Raw genomic sequence first — 23475 nt, forward strand, 5'->3', positions numbered from 1 at the left:
CTATACCTATACCTATACCTACATCTATACCTATACCTATACCTACATCTATATAATCCCTGCATTGTGGCAGGGCAAAGTCAGTGTTGCCAAATAAAAAACCAGCATGCTCAATTCTATTTGAATTTTAGATAAACAATGAATGATTTTTATCAGGAAGTATATCCCATTTAATATCTCAATCTACTATATTTTTATTTGCTAAGTCTGGCAAGCTTATGTAGAGGTTAATAGTGGCTAATGAGCTCATATATTTTGGAGATCACGACTAGAAGAGAGTGCAGATTTCAATTTTGAAAACATGTTACATCTCAAAAGATAACTATATCCTGACAAAAGTTAGCTCTCTCTCTGGTGCTAACCTTTTGGGTTATCAAATATTTTAGCTTCCTTAACAATCAGTGTGGTTATGATCTACTTCCTTTCATCAGTATAGAATATACAAAAGTTATATATCTTCATACACACACACACAGCCATTTGGAAAAAACTATATATCTCAATATTGCCAGTGAATATTCTTGTCTTGGATAAGACTGTGTTTATTCTTTTTACTTTTCCATATATTCTTCAATTCAAAGGGGAGATTTTTTGTAATGGAGAATTTAAAATTTATCAAAAAGATCTTTGGAGCTCTGGCAAATAGAAAGGAAAGCTCTCTACTGAGGTCATTAATATATAAGAAAATTTGGGTGGTACCTGGCTGGCTCACTTGGTGGAGTGTGTGACTCTTGATCTTGGGGCTGTGCGTTCAAGACCCATGTTGAGTATGAAAATTATTTAACAATAAATAAATAAAATTTTAGGGAAAAAATAAAATTTTGTATGGTAAATAATTACAAACCTATTTAAGGGGGAAAAAATATTGCCTAAAGCAAACTAGTTATCCTCTGAAGTAATTAACCTTTTTAAGGGGTGCCTGAGTGGCTCAGTCTATTAAGCATCTGACTTTTGATTTTAGCTCAGGTCGTGATCTCAAGGTTCGTGGGTTCATGCCCCAAGTTGGGCTCTACCCTAAGAGCATGCAGCCTCTTGAAATTCTCTTTCCCTTCCTCTCTGCCCTTCCCCCTGCTCACATGTGTTTGTGCTCTCTCTCTCAAAATAAATAAATAAACTTAAAAAAAAAAAAATTACAAAAAAAAAAAAAAACACCACTTTTTGAATACCAGGCTGTCATTCAGTAAATCAACAAGGTTCTGTTCTATGTACTCAGAGGGAAGAGTGTAGTCCCACATTTGTAATCATTAGTTAGCCTGAATTGCTATAGGTCACCATCAAAGAATGCAATCTCACAGGGCATGGTTCTTGGAGGAGATGGCACTAGATTATCTTGAAGATACGTATAATCCTAAATGGGATGGTATTATATTATCCTGTAATAGTGAATTTAATCAATACAGAGGCCAATCCAAATCCAACAACCACCAGTCGATATTTTGGTTTTGTATTTAAACTTCAAGTCTCTAAATTAAAATAAAACAGGGACACCTGGGTGGCTCAGTCAGTTAAGCGTCCGACTTCAGCTCAGGTCATGATCTCACTGTCCATGAGTTCGAGCCCCGCATCAGGCTCTGTGCTGACAGCTCAGAGCCTGGAGCCTGTTTCGGATTCTGTGTCTCCCTCACTCCCTGACCCTCCCCCGTTCATGCTCTGTCTCTCCCTGTCTCAAAAATAAATAAAACGTTAAAAAAAAAAAGTTAAAAAAAAAATAAATTAAATAAAATAAATTAAATAAATTAAACTAAATTAAATTAAAATAACATAACATAAAATAACATAAAATACCATAACATAAAATAATGAAATAAAATAAAATAAAATAAAGTAAAATAAAATAATGAAAACAACCAAAAACTGCTACTCAAAAATAAACAAACAAACAAACTTCAAGTCTCTTCCAGAGTTAACCTCTTATAGTACTTAACTCAAGTTAGTATCTTGTCTAAAGCAGGATACTGATATCCCATTGCCCCTGAGACAGCTATGATTATTACAGCAAGACTGTACCATATTTTCTTTGTTATTCACAATTCTCCCTGGAATTAATTTGCAAAGAAGAACATGGACATAATTTATCTTCACTCACTACAAAAATAACTCTACTTAAAGAAAAATTAAGGAGTAAAATTTGTCAATAATATTGGAATTTATCAATCAGCTTAAAATCTTGGTTGGTATAGAGAGTTGTATATAAATTGTGTTTATACTGTAGAGGCATTTAAAAGAAACAGAGAATGTATCTCTCAGAAAAGGTATCTCTTCTCAAACTACGTGAGACAAAGGAACAACTTTTTTCTTTCCAATCTGCCAAGAAACATTATTTTGCAAATAAAAATAAGTCACTAGAAAAGGATGCAAAAAATATAACCCCTGGGATACTGTGGCAATATCACATTGCTACAGGAATTTATAAACATTTACTCTCAATTTTTACACTTACCTGATCTCAGACTGGTTAACAATTTACAGACAAGCATTGGTCCTTGGGACATACTCTACAATGTCTTAGATTATACTTACTACATGTTTATACACATAGCAACAAACATGGTAAGAATTCATACTAGGAAGTACTTAAATTACCTTTTCCTATAAGGACTCCAATTTTTGAGTCTAATTTTTCCCCTGGGTCACAACTTCTTGTCACTAATTTGAGAACTGGAAGAAAAGGTCTGACATCACAGAGCCTTCTTGTTTCATCTTCAAGCTCCTCATATACAGCAGTTTGATTCACACATGCAAACATATAGGAGTCAATTTCCATAAGGAGGTTAAACATTGGGTAATTGTGAACTTGCTTCCATAACATCTGCAGGAAAAAATTAGACACTTTCTGGAACAGAAAAACTTGCTCAAGTGTATAAAAATACATCTACAAAGATACTTACTACAGCACTCTTTGTAAAACTCAAAAACATAGAACAAGCCAAGTGTTTAGCAATAAAGGACTGACTAAATCAATAATAAAGTACTATACATCTGTGAAAATAAAAATAAAAGGTAACATAGGAAACTGTCCAAGATATATTAAGGTTGTTTTTTTTAAAATGCCAACTTGTAGTAGAATATGTATACTATTAACCCATTTTTGTAGTTAATGTAATAGTATAATGCACATAAAATGCACATACATAAGCAAAATCATTGAGTATCTGCCAGACTCATCAAGAAAGAGAGTGAGAACTCAAAATCAGAAATGAAAGAGAAGTTACAATTGACACCACAGAAATATAAAGGATTATAAGAGACTACTACAAAAAATCATGTGCCAACAAATTTGAAAACCTAGAAATGGATAAATTCCTAGAAACAATCTTCCAACATTGAATCAGAAAGAAGCAGATACTCTAAACAGACTGATTGCCAGTAACAAAATGGAATCAGTAATTAAAAAAAAAAAAACCTCCCAAAAGGGGCACCTACATGGCTCAATCAGTTAAGTGTCTAACTCTGGATTTCTGCTCAGCTCATGATCTCACAGTTCGTGAGAGCCCCATGTTAGGCTCTGTGCTGGCAGCGCAGCACCTGCTTCTATTCTCTCTCTGCCCCTACTCTGCTCATGCTTGCTCTCTCTCAAAATAAATAAACTTAAAAAAAAAAAAAAAAAACTTTAAAAAAAAATCAAAAGAAAAAAAAACTCCCAACAAACAAAATCCAGAACCAGACGGCTTCACCAGTGAATTCCACCATTCATAAAAGATTTACTATCAATCCTTCTCAAACTCATCTAAAAAAAAGGAATGCTTCCAAATTCACTCCACAAGGCCAGTATTACCCTGATACCAAAACCAGACAAAGACACTACAAAAAAAGAAAACCACATACCAATATCCCCAATGACCATAGCTGCAAAAATCCTCAACAAAATATTAGCAATGCAAATTCAGCAAGACATTTAAAAGTTTATTCACCACAATCCCTGCATTCCAAGGATGCAAAGATGGTTCATTATCCACAAATCAATCAATATGACATACCACATTTACAAAATGGAAGATAAAAACCATCTAATCATCTCAGTAGATGCAGAAAAAGCATTTGACAAAATTTCATGATCCTGCATGATAAAAACAAGTGGGAAGAGAGAAAATATACTTCAACATAATAAAGTCATATATGACAAACCCATGGCTAACATCATACTTAATTGTGAAAAGCTGACAGCTTTTCCTCTAAGATCAGAAACAACATAAAAATATCTACTCTCACCACCTTAACACACCATACTACAAGTCCCAGTCACAGCAATCAGACAAAAAGAAAACATTCAAATTGTTAAGGAAGAAGTGAGGTTGTCACTATTTATAGAAGACATGATACTATATATAGAAAACTCTAAAGATTCCACAAAAAACGATTAGAAATAATAAATGAATTCCATAAAGTTGCAGAATACAAAACTAATATACAGAAACCTGTTGTTTCTGTACACTTGCAGAGAAATTTAAAAACAATGCCATTTATAAGTACATCAAAAAAAAAAAAACCTCGTCTTATGCTAAGTGAAATAAGTCAGAGAAAGATAAATACCGTATGATTTCATATATACATAGAATCTAAAAAACAAAAACAGGAGGCTCATAAATACATAGAGCAAACTGGTGGCTGTCAAAGGGGAGGAGCAGAAGGGACAGGTGGAATAGGTGAAGGGGAATACAAGGTACAAAAATACCATTTATAAAATAAGTAACCCAACGAGATGAAAAGCACAGAAGAAAAAACATAGTCAATAAAATTGCAATAACTTTGTATGGTGACAGAAGGCAACTACACTTATCATGGTGAGCATTTCAAAATGTACTTAACTATTGAATCACTAGGTTGTACACCTAAAAGTAATATAATATGTCAACTAGACTTCAATTTTTTTTTATTTTTTTAATGTTTGTTTATTTTTGAGAGAGACAGAGCGTGAGCAAGGGAGGGGCAGAGAGAGAAGGAGACACAGAATCTGAAGCAGACTCCAGGCTCTGAGCTGTCGGCACAGAGCCTGATGCGGGGCTCACACTCACAAACCATGAGATCATGACCTGAGCTGAAATCAGATGCTTAACCGACTGAGCCACCCAGGTACCACTATACTTCAAATTTTTTTAAGTGAATATCTCTGAAGGCTAAGAATCAATGAAGACATCCATATTTAACATTCTTATGAATATAAATAACATCTAATCAGAAAATAGAAAAAATTTTAACATATATATCATCACTCCCATACAAAATTTGTATTATTTTTCCTGCATTATTTTCTATTCATCAGGGTTATCTTCATTAATTAGCATTGCTCTATCAGTATAAATAAGCACAATCTCATATCACTTCCCCCAAGTCTCCTGGATGAGATCATGTAAAAGATCACTATATAAATGACAAGGTGGATGATAAATTTTAACTGCAGCCAGTACAAAAGCCAAAGCTGAAAATAACAAACTGGGGATAAAACTCATAGCTAATTCTCAGATTCAGTTTTATATATGAAAAAGGAGTGATGGACAACAAAAGAAAAAATAGGGAAACTGGATTTTCATCAAAATTTTACAAAATTCATATATGAATAGACACTAATGTGATAGTGAAAAGGCAAACCAAAGAATGGGAGAAGATGTTTGCAAATTATACATTTGATAAGCGATTAATATTCAGGATAACTGAAGAACTCTTACGGCTCAGTAACAAAAAAAAAGACAAGTGAAAAAATGTGCAATAGTCTTGAATAGACAATTCTACAAATGGCCATTAAGAAGAAGAAAAGGTGCTTGACATCATTAGTCACGAGGTAAATGCAAAGGAAAGCTGCAATAAGATACCACTTCACAGACATAAAAATGGTTATTATCAAAAACAAACAGGGGCACCTGGATGGCTCAGTCAGTTAAGCATCCAACTTCTGCTCAGGTCATGATCATGTGATTCATGAGTTAGAGCCCCACGTGAGGCTCTGTGCTGACAGCTCAGAGCCTGGAGCCTGCTTCAGATTCTGTGTCTCCCTGGCTCTCTGGGCGCCGCCCCCCCCCCCCCCCCCCATTTTGTCTCTCTCACTCAAAAACAAATAAACATTAAAAAAAAAAAAAAAATAGGGGCACCTGGCTGGCTCAGTTGGTTTAAGCGTCCCACTTTGGCTCAGGTCATGATCTTACAATTCATGAGTTCAAGCCCCATGTTGGACTCTGTGCTAACAGCTCAGAGCCTTGAGCCTGCTTCAGATTTTGTGTCTCCTTCTCTCTCTCTGACCCTCCCCTGCTCGTATTCTCTCTCTCTCAAAACTAAACATAAAAAATTAAAAATTAAAAAAACAAAAACAAAAATTACAACTGTTGGCCAGAATGTGGAGAAACCAGAAAATTTGTGTACTGCTAGTGGGGATGAAAAATGGTATCACTGCTGTAGAAAGCTCTTTGGCAGTTCTTTACAAAGTTAAAACAGGGGCGCCTGGGTGGCTTGGTTCCTTAAGTGTCCAACTTCAACTCAGGTCATGATCTCATGGCTCATGGGTTTGAGCCCCATGTCAGGCTCAGTGCTAACAGCTCAGAGCCTGGATTCTGCTTCAGATTCTGTGTCCATCTCTCTCTGCCCCTCCCCTGCTTGCGCTCTGTCTCTCTCTCTCTCAAATATAAATAAACATTAAAAAATTTTTTTCAAGTTAAAAAAGAATTACCATATGATATAAAAATTCCACTTCCAGACATATACCCCAAAAAAATGAAAGCAGGGACTCAAAAAGATATGTATACCAATGTACATAGTAGCATTATTCACAATAGCTAAAAGATAAACAACCAAAATGCCCATCAAAAGATGAACAGATAAAAAAATGTGGTATATCCATACAATGGAACATTACTAAGTCTTAGAAAGGAATGAAATTTTGATTCATTATTATATATGGATGAACTTGAAAATATTATGCTAGGTAGGGGTCCTGGGTGGCTCAGTTAAGCATCTGATTTTTCATTTCAGCTCAGGTCAAGATCTCACTTCATGAGATTGAGTCCCACATCAGGCTCTGTGCTGGCATTTCAGAGGCTACTTGGGATTCATATACTCTCCCTCTCTCTCAAAATAAATAAACTTAAAAAAATAAAATAAAAACATAAACATATGTCATAAAAACTTTTTCTTAAAAATATAACCCCTGATTTTCATATTGGGTTCAGCTATTTGGAAAACATTAAAGAGAATGTTTAGAAAATAATTTCATTTACATTTCGTAGTCTTCACAAATCAATAGCACTCATCAATTCACTTCAAAAAATAATCCAACAAAACAAGGAACCCTTGTTATGTAAAAGAATTTGCTTCCAAACTGAGGCTCACCAGAAGGGAGGTGGGTGGGGGGATGGGTGAAACAGGTGATGGGGCTTAAGGAGTGCACTTATTGTGAGGAGCACAGGGTGTTGTATATAAGTGTTGAATCACCATATTGCACACCTGAAACTAGTATTACACTGTATGTTAACCACCTGTAATTTAAATAAAAACTTAAAAAAGTGGGGATGGCGCCTGGGTGGCTCAGTCAGTTAAACGTCCGACTTCGGCTCAGGTCGCGATCTCTGCAGTTGGTGAGTCTGAGGCCTGCATTAGGGCTTTATGCTGGAGCTTGTTTCAGATTCTGTGTCTCCCTCTCTCTCTGTTCCTCCCCTGCTCGCACTCTGTCTCTCTCTCAAAAACAAATAAACGTTAAAAAAAAAAAAAAAAAAGACTGCTTCCAAAGGAGGACACGCCATTCACTAGTGAGGGAAAACTTTTTCCTCCCCATAGTCACCATGAAAAGTAGTGGGGTACGGAGGGAAGAGGAAGGAAGAGACAGTTAAAAAGATTTTAACACAAAACTTTCTTCAACGTCAAATTCCTTTTAGTAACCTGAATGAGCATTTAAAACTAACGTTTCAAACTAATGTTTAAATGTTTTAAACTAACATTTAAAATCAACGTAAGTTGATTTTTCTTAAATCAGGTATCACATATGGATTAAAAGTGACAGTAAGAATGACTGTTTTATATGTCCACAAAATACAAGGCAAATATCAAAATCTTTAATATGTAGTGACCCAAAGCTTAATCTTCTCTCAAACTGACCATATGATTTACACAAATAACATTGCCTATAATATAGTAAGTAAGCTACACTGATAAAAATTTTACCTATTAACATACCTGTTTAATATAGGAAATGGTAGCTTCCCGAGGAACCTCCAACTGAATATAAATCCCAGTGGGCAAAAGGAAATCCACAGGTATGGAGCCATCAGATGCTAACTGTGAATCCACTGCCCAGATGTCAAGGATGTCTGCCATAGCAGGAGGCATTATGAAATTGAAGCACATTCATAACCATGAGGCCCTAGAAATTATTAAGTAAAATGTAGTGAAACAGAAAATTAGCCAAATCTTATATTAAAATATGATAAAGCCCACTAATCCATAATTACTCTTTGGATTTCAATATAGCCAATTACATAACAGGAGGCCAATTAAAGAGTAAGCCACCAGAAATAAATTATTTAAAAACACTTTCAGTTATCACTACATACATTATATACACACACCATACTGACTCAACATAAATTCAACATATCACATGTGAAAAATGAAAGGTTTAAAGATTACAGATTTCTAAGAAATTAAGAACCATTCAACAAGTGATTCTTGCCAGGTTTTACTTAGATAATATTGGCTTCTTTGGCTGAGTTCTTCTCTGCAAACTTCAATGAAAATAGCAATCAAGAGGGTCTTCTTTCAAAAATAATTTTCTATCAACCTCATGTAAGAAAATGTCATGAACTTGTCATGACCCACCACCTAAGTATTAAAAAGACCAAGTCCCTTAACCCAGCTGGCAAGGTCCTTTGTGCTATGTCTCTAGCCTATTTTTCTTTACTTGTCATACTTGTCCTACTAATGAACAGCCCAGGCCTTTGTACCACAAGTATCTTCTGCCCTCCTGCTGTTAGAACTACGTTCATACAGGGGCGCCTGGGTGGCGCAGTCGGTTGGGCGTCCGACTTCAGCCAGGTCACGATCTCGCGGTCCGTGAGTTCGAGCCCCGCGTCGGGCTCTGGGCTGATGGCTCGTAGCCTGGAGCCTGTTTCCGATTCTGTGTCTCCCTCTCTCTCTGCCCCTCCCCCGTTCATGCTCTGTCTCTCTCTGTCCCAAAAATAAATAAACGTTGAAAAAAAAATTAAAAAAAAAAAAAGAACTACGTTCATACAAATGTTGACACTCCTGGAATCAAGCCCCTATTCCAATAAATGCACCCCTCAACTGCACCTTGAGGATTTCCTTGAGGGCTTCCTGCAAGGAAGCACAACAATAACAGTGGGAACAACATGACACTGAAGTTAATTAAACCAAGATTCAAATCCCATTTATTCAAAGAATGAAATTGTTATACCAAAAGAGACAATTGCTAACTCAAAGCCATTTTCAGCATCAAAAGCAATCATGACATCCATGAGTTGAAACACATCAAATATATATAAATGGGTGACTTAATAAGAAGAAACAAATGCTTCACTGATCACCACCAGAGACTGCTAAGACCAACTCACACTATTCTGAAAACTGATAAAGAACCTGAGTGCACCTGGGTGGCTCAGTTGTTTAAGTGGCCGACTTCAGCTCAGGTCAAGATCTCACAGTTTTTGAGTTCAAGTCCCGGGTCAGGCTCTGTGCTGACAGCTCAGAGCCTGGAGCCTGCTTCAAATTCTGTGTCTACTCTCTCTCTGCCCCTCCCCAGCTAGCGCGCTTACTCGCACTCTGTCTCTCTCTCTCAAAAATAAATAAAAGTTAAAAAAGAAATTAATAAAATAAAATAATGGGGAAATAAATCAAACATTTAACCAGCTTGTGCTAAATTATTTCAGGGTAACCAAATAATTGATGAGGGTAATTTTTTTTTCTTAATTATTACAACTTTAGCTCATAAACACAAAAAGAATGATAGAATTAGAAAAACACCACCTTGCAACTTCTAATCAAACAACAAACTGAGGCAATAATGCATAATTAATGGATGCTAAAACAAATTTACAAACTAAAGTGAAAGGATGATGAGGAAATTTACAATGAACATATCAGGTCGACACCATCTAAATCCTAAGAATAATCCAGACATAGGTCTCCTCTTGAATGGAACAGGATTAACCACTACCCATAGGATACACTTGATTTAAAAAAACAAAAAACAGAGGTGCCCCAGTGGCTCAGTCAGATGAGCTTCTGACTGGCTCAGGTCATGATCTCATGGTTTGTGAGTTCAGGCCCTGAGTCAGGCTCTGTGCTGACAGCTTGGAGCCTAGAGCCTGCTTCAGATTCTGTGTCTCCCTCTCTCTCTGCCACTCTCTGCACGTGCTCTCTCTCTCTTTCAAAAATGGATAAACATTAAAAAAAATTTTAACAAAAAACAAAAAAACTGAACCTGAATTTAATCAAGTCTCTAGATCTGATCTATTTACCAGTTTACAAGAAATAGGGGAAATAGAGAAAGGAGTTAAAGACTTCAAGGAAGCATCAGTCAAGTACAGAATGAATCACCAATAATATAAGCAATAAAAAATAACAAAACAAGCTAATCAATAATAAAAAAAAAAGGAAAGAGAATGGTGCAAGGACTGCTAAAGAATAAAAAAACATTTATGAGACAGCCAAATCGAACACTAATTTCACCAAATCATCTATAAAAACCTATCTCTGAAACAAACTGGGAAATTTAAATATGACTTAAATATTAGATTACATTTTAAAGAAATACTGTTACTTTTGCGAGGTGTAATAATGACATGTTGGTAAGGCACCTGGCTGGCTGAGTCAGTGGAACATGTGACTCCTGATCTTGGGGTTGTGAGTTCAAGCCCCACACTGGACACAGAGATTACTTAAAAATGGAATCTTAAAAAAAAAAAAAAAATCCCTCATCTTAAAAAATAGTAATAATGGCATGGTGATTATGTTTCTAATAATCAGTCTAATAATGAGCCAGATAGAGATGCATAACAAAGTATATGCAAGGGTAAAATGACATTATGTTTGGCATCTGCTTTAAATTTCATTTTTTAAAAAAGTGAATGGACAGCTGATTTCAACAAAGGTGTGAAGGTAAGTCAATGAGAAAAAGGACAGTCTGTTCAACAAATAGTGCTGAAATCCAGATATCCATATACTAAGAAAGTGAATCTTAATTCTTATCTCTTACCAAAAGTAAAAATTAGCTCAAAATGGATCATAGGCCTAAATGTAAACTCAAAACTTTAAAACTTCTAGAAGAAAATATAGGAAAGGGGCGCCTGGGTAGCTCAGTTAAGCATCCAACTTCAGCTCAGGTCACCATCTTGCAGTTTGTGAGTACAAGCCCCTCACCGGGCTCTGTGCTGACAGCTAGGAGCCTGGAGCCTGCTTTGGATTCTGTGTCTCCCTCTTCCCCTGCCCCTCCCCCACTTGCACTCTGTCTCTGGTCTCTCAAAAATAAACGTTAAATTAAAAAAAAAAAAAGAAAAGATATAGGAGAAAATCTTTACCTTGGATTTTGCATACTTCTTAGATATAATACTATAAGCCCAATTCATAAAATAAAAAGCTATGAAGCATCATCAAAACTCAAAACTTCTGCCTTTACCCAGATACTGTCTACAACACAAAAAGGCAAGCCCCAGAGTAGGAAAAAATGTTTTCATGTCAATGAAGGGTTATATCCTGAAAACATAAAGAACTCTCAACATACAATAATAAGAAAATAAAACTCAGATTTTTTAATTGGCAAAAGATCTGAACAGACACTTCATCAAATATGTATGGATGCTAGGGCTGCCTGGCTGGCTCAGCCAGAAGAGCATGCAACTCTTGATCTCAGGGTTATGAGTCCAAGCCCTACTTTGGGCATAGAAGCTTACTTTAAAAGAGAAAAATATGTATGGAGGGCAAAAGGGTTCAATATTATTTGTCAATACAAATTAAAACCAGAATGTGACACTACCACATACCTAATACAAGGGCTAAAATGAAAAACAAACAAACAAATAAATAAATAGGTAAAAATAAAAACCCCAATCACGCCAAGTGTTGGCAAGGATACAAAGGAGAGTTCTAACTCTCATAAACTGCTGGTGGGAATGTTAGATAGTATGACTACTTTGGAAAACAGTTTGGCAGTTTCTCAACATATACCTACCATATGACCCAGTCATCCTACTTCTAAAGCTATGCAAAAAGAAATGAAGGCATATAAACACACGAAAACTTGTACACAATTATCCATAGCGGCCTTATTTATATTGGCAAAAAACTAGAAATGATTCAAATGTCCATCAACAGGTAAATGGATATAAAAAACTGTGATATTCATGCAGTGGAATACTATACAGCGGAAAGGGGGGAGCATTACTGAAACATTCAACAATACAAATGAATCTCAACATAATTATGCTGAGTGCAAAAAGCCTGACAATAAGAGTACATGCTATATAATTCCACTTACATAAAACTCTAGAAAATGTAAACCAGTCTATAGTGACGAGGAGGAAGGGTGGGTGGGAGAAACAGGAAGAGAGATTATAAAGGGACATAAGGAAACTCTTGGGAGTGATGGATGTGTTCATTGCCTTGACTTTGGTGATGATTCAAGGGTATGTACATATGTCAAAATGTATCCAACTGTACACTTTACATACCTGCAGTTTATGGCAATTATACTTCAATAAAGCTTTTTTTTTTTTAATTGAGAACAGATTAAACAAGAAAGCAAAATGTTGATACTTATTGAAGCTGGGTGATAAGTACATTACATTACTCCTCTCTTTTTGTGTATACTTGCAATTTTTAATAACAAAAAGATTTTGTTAGGGCATCTAGCTGGCTCAGTCAGTAAGCAGAGTATGTGACTTTTAATCTCAAGGTCATGAGTTCAAGCCCCACACTGGGTACAGAGCTTACTTTAAAAAGAAAAAAGGTCTTATTAAATCCCATCTATACCACTTACCAGCTATGTGAGTTTTAGTAAGTCACTTAAACTTCTGAGCGTCCAATAACTAAAAAAAGGGAAAATAATAAAATGTGCCTCCTGGGATCACCATGAAGACTGAAGCAGCTAATGTGTTATAGCCAGACACAGTAGATTCTAGTAAATGACAGCTCTCTTCCCTCCCTGAACATCTAGCCTTACTAATTTCTCTCTGCTAACTGTTACAGCTCATAGACTGAACCCATCACACTGACACTCGTGCAGGCCCTGAGCCTTTCTGATGTGCAGTCTAGTTTCTGTGGGCAGAGCAGTCCAACAGCTTCATTGTGAAAGCTGGTTCCATCCCTCACTGGCTGAAAGATCTTGGGCAAATCACACACCTTCTCCCTACTGTTTAACTTTTTATTTATTTATTTTCAGAGGAGAGAGAGAGAGAGAGATAGAGAATGCAAGCAGGAGAGGGGGCAGAGACAAAGGGAGACAGAGAACCCCAATAAGCGCTGACAGCGTGGTACCTGAAGAGGGGCTCAAACTCATGAACCGTGAGATTGTGACTTGAACCAAAATTAAGAGTAGGAAGCTCAACAGACTGATCCACCCAGGCACCCCTATCTTCCCCCTGCTTAAGCTCCCTCATCTGTGAAATGGTGAAATCAACAGTAACTACCTTATAGCATAGTTATAAAAACTGAAGAAAGAACACCTGGAACCTAGTAAGTCCAATATAAATGTTTGCTGCTAATTACTATTTTTTATTTTTATTCAAAGGCCCTAAGTTCTTTTGAACTGTCAATTATATATTTTCAACTTTTGTTTCCCCAAAAGTGATTAGCACATAGTAGCCATTTAGTAATTCTTTAAGACAAAACATTATTATATCACTCCTACAATTAAAAAGAAAAAAAAAGCTCACAGGATAATAAAATCTAAAAAAAATGTTTAGGGACGCCGGGGTAGCTCAGTAAAGTGTCTGACTCTTGACTCCGGCTCAGGTCATGATCTCACAATTTCACTATATCAAGCCCTGCATCAGGCTCATGCTGACAACGTGGAGCCTGCTTGAGATTCTTTCCGTCCTCTCTTTGTGTCCCTGATGGCATGCTCTCTATCTCTCAAAATAAATAAATAAACCATAAAATAAAATAGCTGAAGGTGAGTACTTACTCTGTGCCAGCATTCCAGCAAGTTCTTTATGTGCATTTCTATATTTTACACTTACTACCACCCTATGGTAATATTACTACTCCTTGAGGAACTTAAAGAGGTTGAGATCCCATGGCTACTAAGTGGCAGTCCTGGGATCTGAACTTGAGTCTAACTGCAGGGTGAGCCTCACACCACCCTCTACATAATAACTATTAAAAACCAGAAAAAAAAAGTCTGAGACATTTAACCATAATAAACCACATTATGTTAACTATAAGCTCCTTGAGGGCTTGCCCCAGTGCTTTTGAAAGTACATCTCTGACCACAGTGTATGGAGAAGTCCTCATACTTAGGCACCCTAAACTGATATTTTTATAAACATGAACAAAACTACACGAAGTTACTACAGGTGTCATTAACAGTTACTGGTCCTGGAATTGCTTTAGGTATATCACTGCAAAACAGCCTGTGGAGACTGTCTTTAGTTGAGGAGCTTTTCAACCTTGCAAATATCAGGTGTTCAAGAAAACATGCTACCCCAAATTATAAAGACCATGCTTTGCCTATATTCATCTACCATGATGCAAACATGGGGAAAAGCCAACTCCTGAACACCAAGTCACAGCATTTACGACAAACGAATCAGGAGTTTAAAAAAAAAAAAAAAAAAAAAAAAAGGTGAGAGAGGAAAAACAAAAGTTAGCATTTAAAATTGAGAAACGTTTATGAAACATCAGCCATCTGTCACACAATTACAATAATAATAAACCTTACACACCCCTACTCTTCAGCATGGATTTTTGGCCAAGACTCTCATAACTGAAACCAAATCACCTAATGTGTAACAATAGGAATAAAGGAGCATGAAACTATAAAAACAGAACCTCTAAGATCTCACCCTTACCAGACAGCTGGAAACGCTGAGGTTTCCTAAGGCCTGAAACCCAGAATAGCATTCTTTTCAAAGAGACTGCACCTTACCACCCTACAGCATTAACTCTCCAGATATAAAATTCTGAATTTCTGGGGCACTGGAGGAAAATGCACTATGGTAGATTTAAGAATTTCTTGATGAAGTAGTTATAACTAATATGAACTACAGGAATGAATTCATAGACTCCTACCTTCCTTCCTTTCTTGTTGTTGTTCTCACACATTCTGTCCTTAACCTCGCCATGATGAACCACTGATACTTGCCAGCATATCCCATACTCTCTTCTGCCTCCTATCTTAAATGTATCATTCCCTCTCCCTAAAATGTCCTCATCTACATAACCTCCTGATCAACTCTTACTCTTCTAGACTCTTGGAATCCTTCCCTAATACTCCTCTGTGCACCCAAGCATAGGGCAGATCTACGTCAAATCAGGAGCATACTACATTGAAGCTCACTACTTACAAATAGCTCCCAACGTCCTATTATTTCCAGCTCTTTATGTGCAGTTTTGAAACACATTATGTCTCAGTAAATATTTACATATGAGTAAATGAATTAATGAATGAGAGAAACAAATTCTATGGAAGTCACTTAGTAGAACAAATATACTGGAAAATTGAAAATGTGATTTAAATCATGCTTAACAGGAAAAATTTACATGGCCTTCAATGTAGTCTTTCAGTGAACAGTCTAAATCCATAAAAAGCACACAAAGGTGACATCTTTACATGAAGTCAGGGTAATATTTACCAATATACAGATAAAATGCCATACGCATATAGATCTCTTAGAACTCATTAAAATTAAAAAACTGAAAGGATTGAACTCATATAAGTCTACTTAACTCAGTTAAGCCTATTTGCCTATGGCTTTACAAAATCTCAGTCTATATTTTATAGCAGATGTATCTTTCTATAAGAGTAAAGCAGAAAAATATTAAGAAACATACAGAATTCTTACTGCATCATCACATGCAATGAATCAAGCTTTGCCTAATACCACTTTGTCTCCAATCCATAAATTCCTGTCGTATGAAAAGGAACATGAAAATCTCACCTATAACCTAAGCACTTCACCCTCACTGTGTAACAGTAACAGTATAGGCATTTTCTTCCATAAATGATGTATTTTAAACTACAGAACTGTACTGTTTACGTAACTGCTACTCCCATAAAATTGGCATCTATTAAATTTACACAGACTGGAGAACTCCCATAATGTCAAAGGATAACCATGAATTTCAATATAAGGAAAAAGAATACAGAATTTCACTTCAGAAAAATTCACTAAGCTCCACATTTATGTTTTTGTATTTTTCTGTATCTATGATGTATTTCACAATAGAAATCTTTAGAAACATTTAAATAAATTAAAAATTTTAAACTAGCAAAATAAGCTGCAAAGTATTTTTCTCATGTCATCTCAAAATGCAACCAAAAGGGAAGTTTAATCATTTAGCTTTAAAGTTAATCAAGCTCTTTGCTTACTAAAGGAACATCGTACCAGTTTCCAAAATCAATTACTTGATCTTCAATTTCAGGGGAAAAATCCTTACTTTCAAAAATGTCAACTAATTCAAAAAATCCAATGATTCAGCAAGATAATAAAGATGCTTGTTAAGCAGTACTGTTTTTATTTTTATTTATTTTTTTTTCAACGTTTATTTTATTTTTGGGACAGAGAGAGACAGAGCATGAACGGGGGAGGGGCAGAGAGAGAGGGAGACACAGAATCCGAAACAGGCTCCAGGCTCCGAGCCATCAGCCCAGAGCCTGACGCGGGGCTCGAACTCACGGACCGCGAGATCGTGACCTGGCTGAAGTCGGACGCTTAACCGACTGCGCCACCCAGGCGCCCCAGCAGTACTGTTTTTAAATAGAGACTTGGAAATGTTACTCTCAACCAGGAGTAAATTATCAAAGGAAATAATATTGCAAGGTTATACTACTTTCTACCGCAAGTGTCATATTAATAATATTTTACTAATAACTGAGACTGTTGTCAAACTTTATAAACACTCAGGTAGAAGGGAGCCTGACTCTTTTTTTAAGTTTATTTATTTTGAGAGATAGAGGGAGCATGAGCTGGGGAGGGGCAGAGAGAGAGAGAGAAACAGAGGATTGGAAGTGGCCTTGGAGGCGACAGCAGAGAGCCCCATGTGGAACTTGAACTCACGAACCGAACCCTGAGATCATACCCAAGCCAAAGGCAGATGCTTAACTGACTCAGCCACCCAGGTGTCCCTCTTTTTTTTTAAAGTTTATTTATTTTTGAGAGAGACAGAGAGAAAGAGCATGAGCAGGGGAAGGGCAGAAAGAGAGGGAGACAACTCAAAGCAGGCTCTGGGCTCTACACTGTCAGCATAGAGCCCAACGTGGAGCTCAAACTCATGAACTATGAGATTATGACCTGAGCTGAAGTCGGAGGCTCAACCGACTGAGCCTCCCAGGCACCCCACTTTTTTCTTTTTTTTAAAGTAGGCTCTGTGCCCAATGTGGGACTTGAACTCACAACCCCAAAAACAATAGTCGCATAGTCAGTCTACCAACCGAGCCAGCCAAGTCACTGAACAAGTGACTTACCAGATCTCAAGGTTGTGAGTTCAAGCTGCACCACGATGGGCATAGAGCCTATTAAAAAACAAAATAAACCTCAGACCACTCAGGTAGACATATAGTATATAATTACAGACATACAGTATATAACATATAGGTTGTACTTGTGTGTCATTTTAATAAAAGCACTAGGGCGCCTGGGTGGCTTGGTCGGTTAAGTGTCTCACTTTGGCTCAGGTCATGAGCTCATAGTCTGTGAGTTCGAGCCCCACATCAGGCTCTGTGCTGGCAGCTCGGAGCCTGGAGCCTGCTTCAGATTCTGGGTCTCTCTCTCTCTCTGCTCCTCCCCCATTCACACTGTCTCTCTCTCCCTCTCAAAAATAAACAAAAAAAATTTTAATAAAAGCACTCTTTATTAGAACAATTCTCAAGGTTTTCAAGTATTTTAAGCTAAATACTACTTAGAAGAACTTTTTCTTTTTAATGCTTTTTACTTACTTTGAGAGAGAGAGGAGAGAAGGAACAGGAGAGAGAGGAGAGTAGGAAGAGGCAGAAAGAGAGAGAGAATCCCAAGCAGTCTCTGCACTGTCAGCACAGAGCCTAATGTGTGGGGTTCAGTCTCAGAAACCATGAGATCATGACTTGAGCCAAAATCAGGAGTCAGAAGCTTAACCCACAGAACCACCCAGGCACCCCAGAAGAATGGTTTTCAATCCTCTCATTTTCCATACTCGTTTTAAACAAACATTTTACAAACTTTATAAATCAGCAACAATATAACATATATATACCTAATTTCAAAATAAACCCATATAATGTCCTAACCGTAACATAAAGGAGAAATAAGATAATAAATTAATAAAGTTTCTCTCAGTATGTGAATACTTACACATGACCAAACTTACTGCCTAATGAAGCAGTCAGGTTTGCCTCTAAGCAGAGAATCACCACGGATATGACAAACACAAATGCAGACTAGTCCAAATGTGTTGTACTGATGATTAAATACTACAAATGCCACTCAATGGGGCCACAGATTTCCCAAATTTATATCTTTTAAAATCAATATTTTGTGGGGCGCCTGGGTGGCGCAGTCGGTTAAGCGTCCGACTTCAGCCAGGTCACGATCTCGCGGTCCGTGAGTTCGAGCCCCGCGTCGGGCTCTGGGCTGATGGCTCAGAGCCTGGAGCCTGTTTCCGATTCTGTGTCTCCCTCTCTCTCTGCCCCTCCCCCGTTCATGCTCTGTCTCTCTCTGTCCCAAAAATAAATAAACGTTTGAAAAAAAAAAATTTAAAAAAAAAAATAAAAAAAAATAATAAAATAAAATCAATATTTTGAAGTCATATAAAAAATATTTTGTATTATGCTTTTGTGTAATAAAAGTTAAGATCTCGGCTCAGATAATAATAAATACATTTTTCACCTGCATGAATATCTGGAAGAAAATTAAAAAATTGTGTTGTATCTGAGACTTTTGTTGTAAAAGACTGTCCTATGCATTGCAGGACACCTAATTATCTATTATCTAACAGTAAGGAGCACTTCCCCCAAATCATTATATCAACAAAATCAGTCCTTTATGAATTTCAAAAACATTGTAGAGGAGCGAGTTCACACTGTCCACTTTTTCAGAACCACTGCTCTAGGACAATTCCTATTATTTATCAAAGTAGCAATTACCTAGAAATGTTTTTATCTAGACCTAATTGTACTCTTGTATTTAAAATAGTAATGAACCCAATTTATCATACATTTCTACTGGCAAACAATGGTGTTTCTTGTATTTGGCTATGTTGTCTTTGGTTAATTCTTGAAGGGTAAAAGAAGATCAAGTAAAGAAAACTAGCCCCTTAACCAGTCAGAAGAATGTAAGGCCAATACGACTGGCTCTTAATTTTCTAGACCCTTAGTAAACAAACTTACAGCTGCAGTGGCCTAAGTAACTTGCAGCTCTACAGTACTACTGAGAGAGGGGGCATACTCACAAAATATACTGTGCTGACAAAGGACATTGCTGAAACAGTATGTCCTTTGTCAGACTAACACTGTGGCATGGTTGCTAAACAAACAAGGTAACAAATCAAGTGCTAACCGATAGGTGATCTTTTGTAGAGATATTCTGAAGAAAAATTACTGCTACACATTTAAACACAAAATATATTCTGGTTCCTATTTCCCTTAGTCAACCTGATTTCACAGAGAGCACCACACTCGAGAGTTCAGCCTGAGAATTCACCCAGGAGTTTCAGGTTGGCAGAGGTCTTAAGAGTTACAGACCCGGGGCACCTGGGGGGGTCAGTTGGTTAGGCGTCCGTCCCTCTCTTGATTTGAGCTTAGGTCAGGATTTCACGGTTCATAAGTCTGGGCCCCGAGTCAGGCTCAGGGTGACAGTGCAGGGAACCTACTTGGGATTCTCTCCCTCTCTCTCCCCTCCCACCTCCACCCCACCCACTCGTGTGTGTGCACACACACACTCTCTCTCTCAAAATAAATAAAAAAAAATTACATACCCTTCTCATTTTAAAGAAAACAAGCTAACTAACTAAATAAATAAATACTAAGTCCCAGAGAAATTCACTATCAAGGATGACACAGAAACAGAGCCAGGACCAAAGTCAGATTTTTTTTTCCCAAGCAATTAGCATACTTTTAAAATTTTCCCCCCTTATTTCTCTTTAAAAGAAATGTTCTTCACAGGGTTACCTAGCCCAGCAGAATCCTCAGTCTCCCATCCTTCTTCTGTTTGAACCCTGAGGACAAGTATGAAACAACTATGAAAACAACTCTTCCAGGAAGCTATCAGAGGACACAGGAACTTTGGCAGTGACAATGAGCTCAACTAAACCCTTAGACTATAATTACAAACCTATATCCTGTCAATTGTTCACTGGCAGAAAGAGAGGAAAGGGTTTAAATGTTCTCAGCTTCCCTAGCAATATGCCATCAGAGCCATCAGATTTTACTTTTTTAAATCAAATGATTAGCAGAAACAAACATAAACTTGTTATACAGTTGAACAGATTTAACCAAAACCTACTCTGGAAAATCATGGAAGAAACTCTGAAATTGAAAGAGAATTTTTTTTTTTTTTAATTTTAGAGAAAGAGAGTTCAAGCAGGGAGGGGGGTGGGAGAGAGAGCAAGAGAGAGCGAGAGAGAGAGCGAGAGAGAGAGAGAGAGAATGAATATCTTAAGCAGGCTCCATGCTCAACATGGATCATGACCCTGGGATCATGACCTGACCCATAACCAAGAGTTACTCAACCAACGGAGCCACCCAGGTACCCTTTGAAAAAGAATTTTTAAAAACTAAATACAATAGCATTTACCTAGTATTTACTTCTTTCCTATTATATGATAGAACTAGAAGAAAAGTGAATGTTCATATAAGTACATTAACACTGAAAAGGGCAGAACACTTTTAAAGAGTATTACATTTACGATCTCAAACCTTCAGGTTTCAATCACAGACCATTAAGTGATGGGATCTTGATTCATGTGGGCTTGAGTCCTCACATCCATATTGTTCAAAAACAACAAATCAGCCTCATCTGATTTGTTTACAGTAAAGTATGCATTATACTAAGCACTAAAAATCTGAAGAGAGTAGCACTTCATTTTTTAAAGATGGTTATTTTATCTGAATCATCACAAGTCTACATAAAAGATATCTCGAAAGATGGAGCTCCAAGCTGGCTCAGTCAGTAGAGCATTCTACTCTTAAGCTCAGGGTGGTGAGTATGATTCCCATGTTGGGCATGGAACCTACTTAAATAAAAACTAAATTAAGTTGGGGACGCCTAGGTAGCTCAGTCACTTAAGCGTCTGACTCAGGCTCAGTTCATGATCTCATGGATTTTGAGTTCGAGCCCCACACCAAGGTCTCTGCTGTCAGCACAGAGCCCGCTTGGGATCCTCTGTCCCTCTCTATCTCTGCCCCTTCTCTGCTCATGCTCTCCCTCTCCCTCACTCTCTCTCTCACACAAAAATAAACATTTAAAAAATAATAAGAGTAATAACTGAATATAATAAACCACAGATTTATATTCATACTACTTAACCTTAATATAGACAGAATACATTTATAAATAGTGTGCCTTTGTAAAACAAGTTTATTTTATAAGCCAGATTTATTTCAACGTCCATGAAAGCAGAACAAATATTTAAAATGACAACACAGGGGCACCTGGGTGGCTCAGTCGGTTAAGTGGCCGACTTCGGCTCAGGTCATGATCTCGCAGTCCGTGAGTTTGAGCCCCGCGTCAGGCTCTGTGCTGACAGCTCGGAGCCTGGAGCCTGTTTCAGATTCTGTGTCTCCCTCTCTCTGACCCTCCCCTGTTCATGCTCTGTCTCTCCCTGTCTCAAAAATAAATAAAACGTTAAAAAAAAAATTTTTTTTTAAATAAAATAAAATGACAACACATACTTTACATACAGAAATGACTTCTGTGGATAACCCAGGCACAGACAAAACTTCAGTCTTAAGGAATTCTTCTCTTTTAAAACTTCCCAACAAATAATCTACAATGCACAAATAGTTCCCATCACACTACCTATCCTGAAGAGGAAAACATAGTTAAAACAGTACAAATTTAAATAAAATATTGTTACTAAAGTTTTCCCACCCTCAAAAAAATAGATTACTGTCTTTATGTCTTAAAAGACAAACTCCAAGAAACATTCAAACTCAATAAAGGAATCATCTCAGATAAAATTATCCAGTATATAAATGTTACTTTTCTTAACTCTGAACAGAGTTCAGAGTAACTGTTCATAGTTAAGAAAGAGTCATCAAGTATTTAACTTTGAATTTTATCATTCTCTTTAGTCTAGCATATAGCTCATCAATAACGAACTAGACCCGCAGAGATTTTATTATTTAAACACTAAGTCCTTTTCATAATCTGGTTTCATCTACATGCTTTGTTGTACAACTTGGCTGGTACAACCATGGTAACTTACCTAACTTCTCTGACTTTCAGTTTCCTAATTTATCAATAAGAATAAGCAATTTCCACCTTGCAGCGTTAGTGTAAGAATTAAATAAAATGGTGCATACAGAAAAGCACCTTGCATAGCACATGACAAAAAGCACTCAATAACCAATGACTAATATTAATTTATAATAATACTTGTTTCTTTCCAATAAAAGGAACAGCCATGACTCCTTTTCACAGCATACAACCTTTTCACAGCATACCAGCCTTGACTGCCTGGTATGAAAGGAATTAGAGCTCCTCAAAAGGTGGTCTCTAGTGACCTACCAGGTGGTTTGCTCTTGTGCATTTCCCAAAATTACAATTTATACAGAAATCCCACAAAACAGTTGTGGGTTAGCTGAGCTGTACTAATTCCTCTTGGGTAACAGCTGACATGATGCTTCGAGTCTTAGCAAATGTATTTTTACTTCCTTGTTACAGCATTTATTTTTGTTAAATACTTCTTACTATCATGTTGTATCACTCTTTATAAGATAAATGGTTCAAGGGGTGCCTGGGTGGTTCAGTTGGTTAAGCGTCTGACTCTTGATTTTGGCTCAGGTCATGATCTCAAGGTTGTGAAATCGGGCCCCACATTGTGCTCTTGCACTGTTCTACTCTAAGCATGGAGCCTACTTGGGATTCTCTCTCTGTCCCTCACCTGCATGTGTACAAAGCACAATCTCTAAATAAATGAATAAATAAATAGATAAATTCCAGTTAGTTAGGATTTAGTGTAATATTAGTTTCAGAATAAATAAAATCTTAAAAAAATAGAGCACTTAAATTTCTAAGACACCTCATAATATAATCTTACTAAGAAAAAAAAGTTTCAAATACATGCAAATTTCAAATACTCCTCTGAAATAAGTTTAAATTAACTACAGTTTATCAGTTAATGGAATGC

The 23475-nt window shown here is 36.9% G+C and overlaps 1 protein-coding gene across 1 annotated transcript in view; it reads right to left on the reverse strand.

Moving 5' to 3' along the window:
- The window catches only part of PIK3CB (phosphatidylinositol-4,5-bisphosphate 3-kinase catalytic subunit beta), a 143325-nt gene that overhangs the window by 100163 nt on the left and 19687 nt on the right, over positions 1-23475 (reverse strand). Inside the window, exons 2-3 of the mRNA XM_040480320.1 lie at positions 8155-8341; positions 2584-2809 (exon numbers count right to left, since the gene is read on the reverse strand). Coding sequence (XP_040336254.1) covers positions 2584-2809; positions 8155-8325 — 397 coding nt within the window. The 5' untranslated portion in view covers positions 8326-8341. The remainder of the gene's footprint in view (positions 1-2583; positions 2810-8154; positions 8342-23475) is intronic.

Source organism: Herpailurus yagouaroundi, unplaced genomic scaffold (genome assembly GCF_014898765.1).
Source record: "Herpailurus yagouaroundi ecotype Mexico unplaced genomic scaffold, PumYag 159, whole genome shotgun sequence".
Lineage (NCBI taxonomy): Eukaryota > Metazoa > Chordata > Mammalia > Carnivora > Felidae > Herpailurus > Herpailurus yagouaroundi.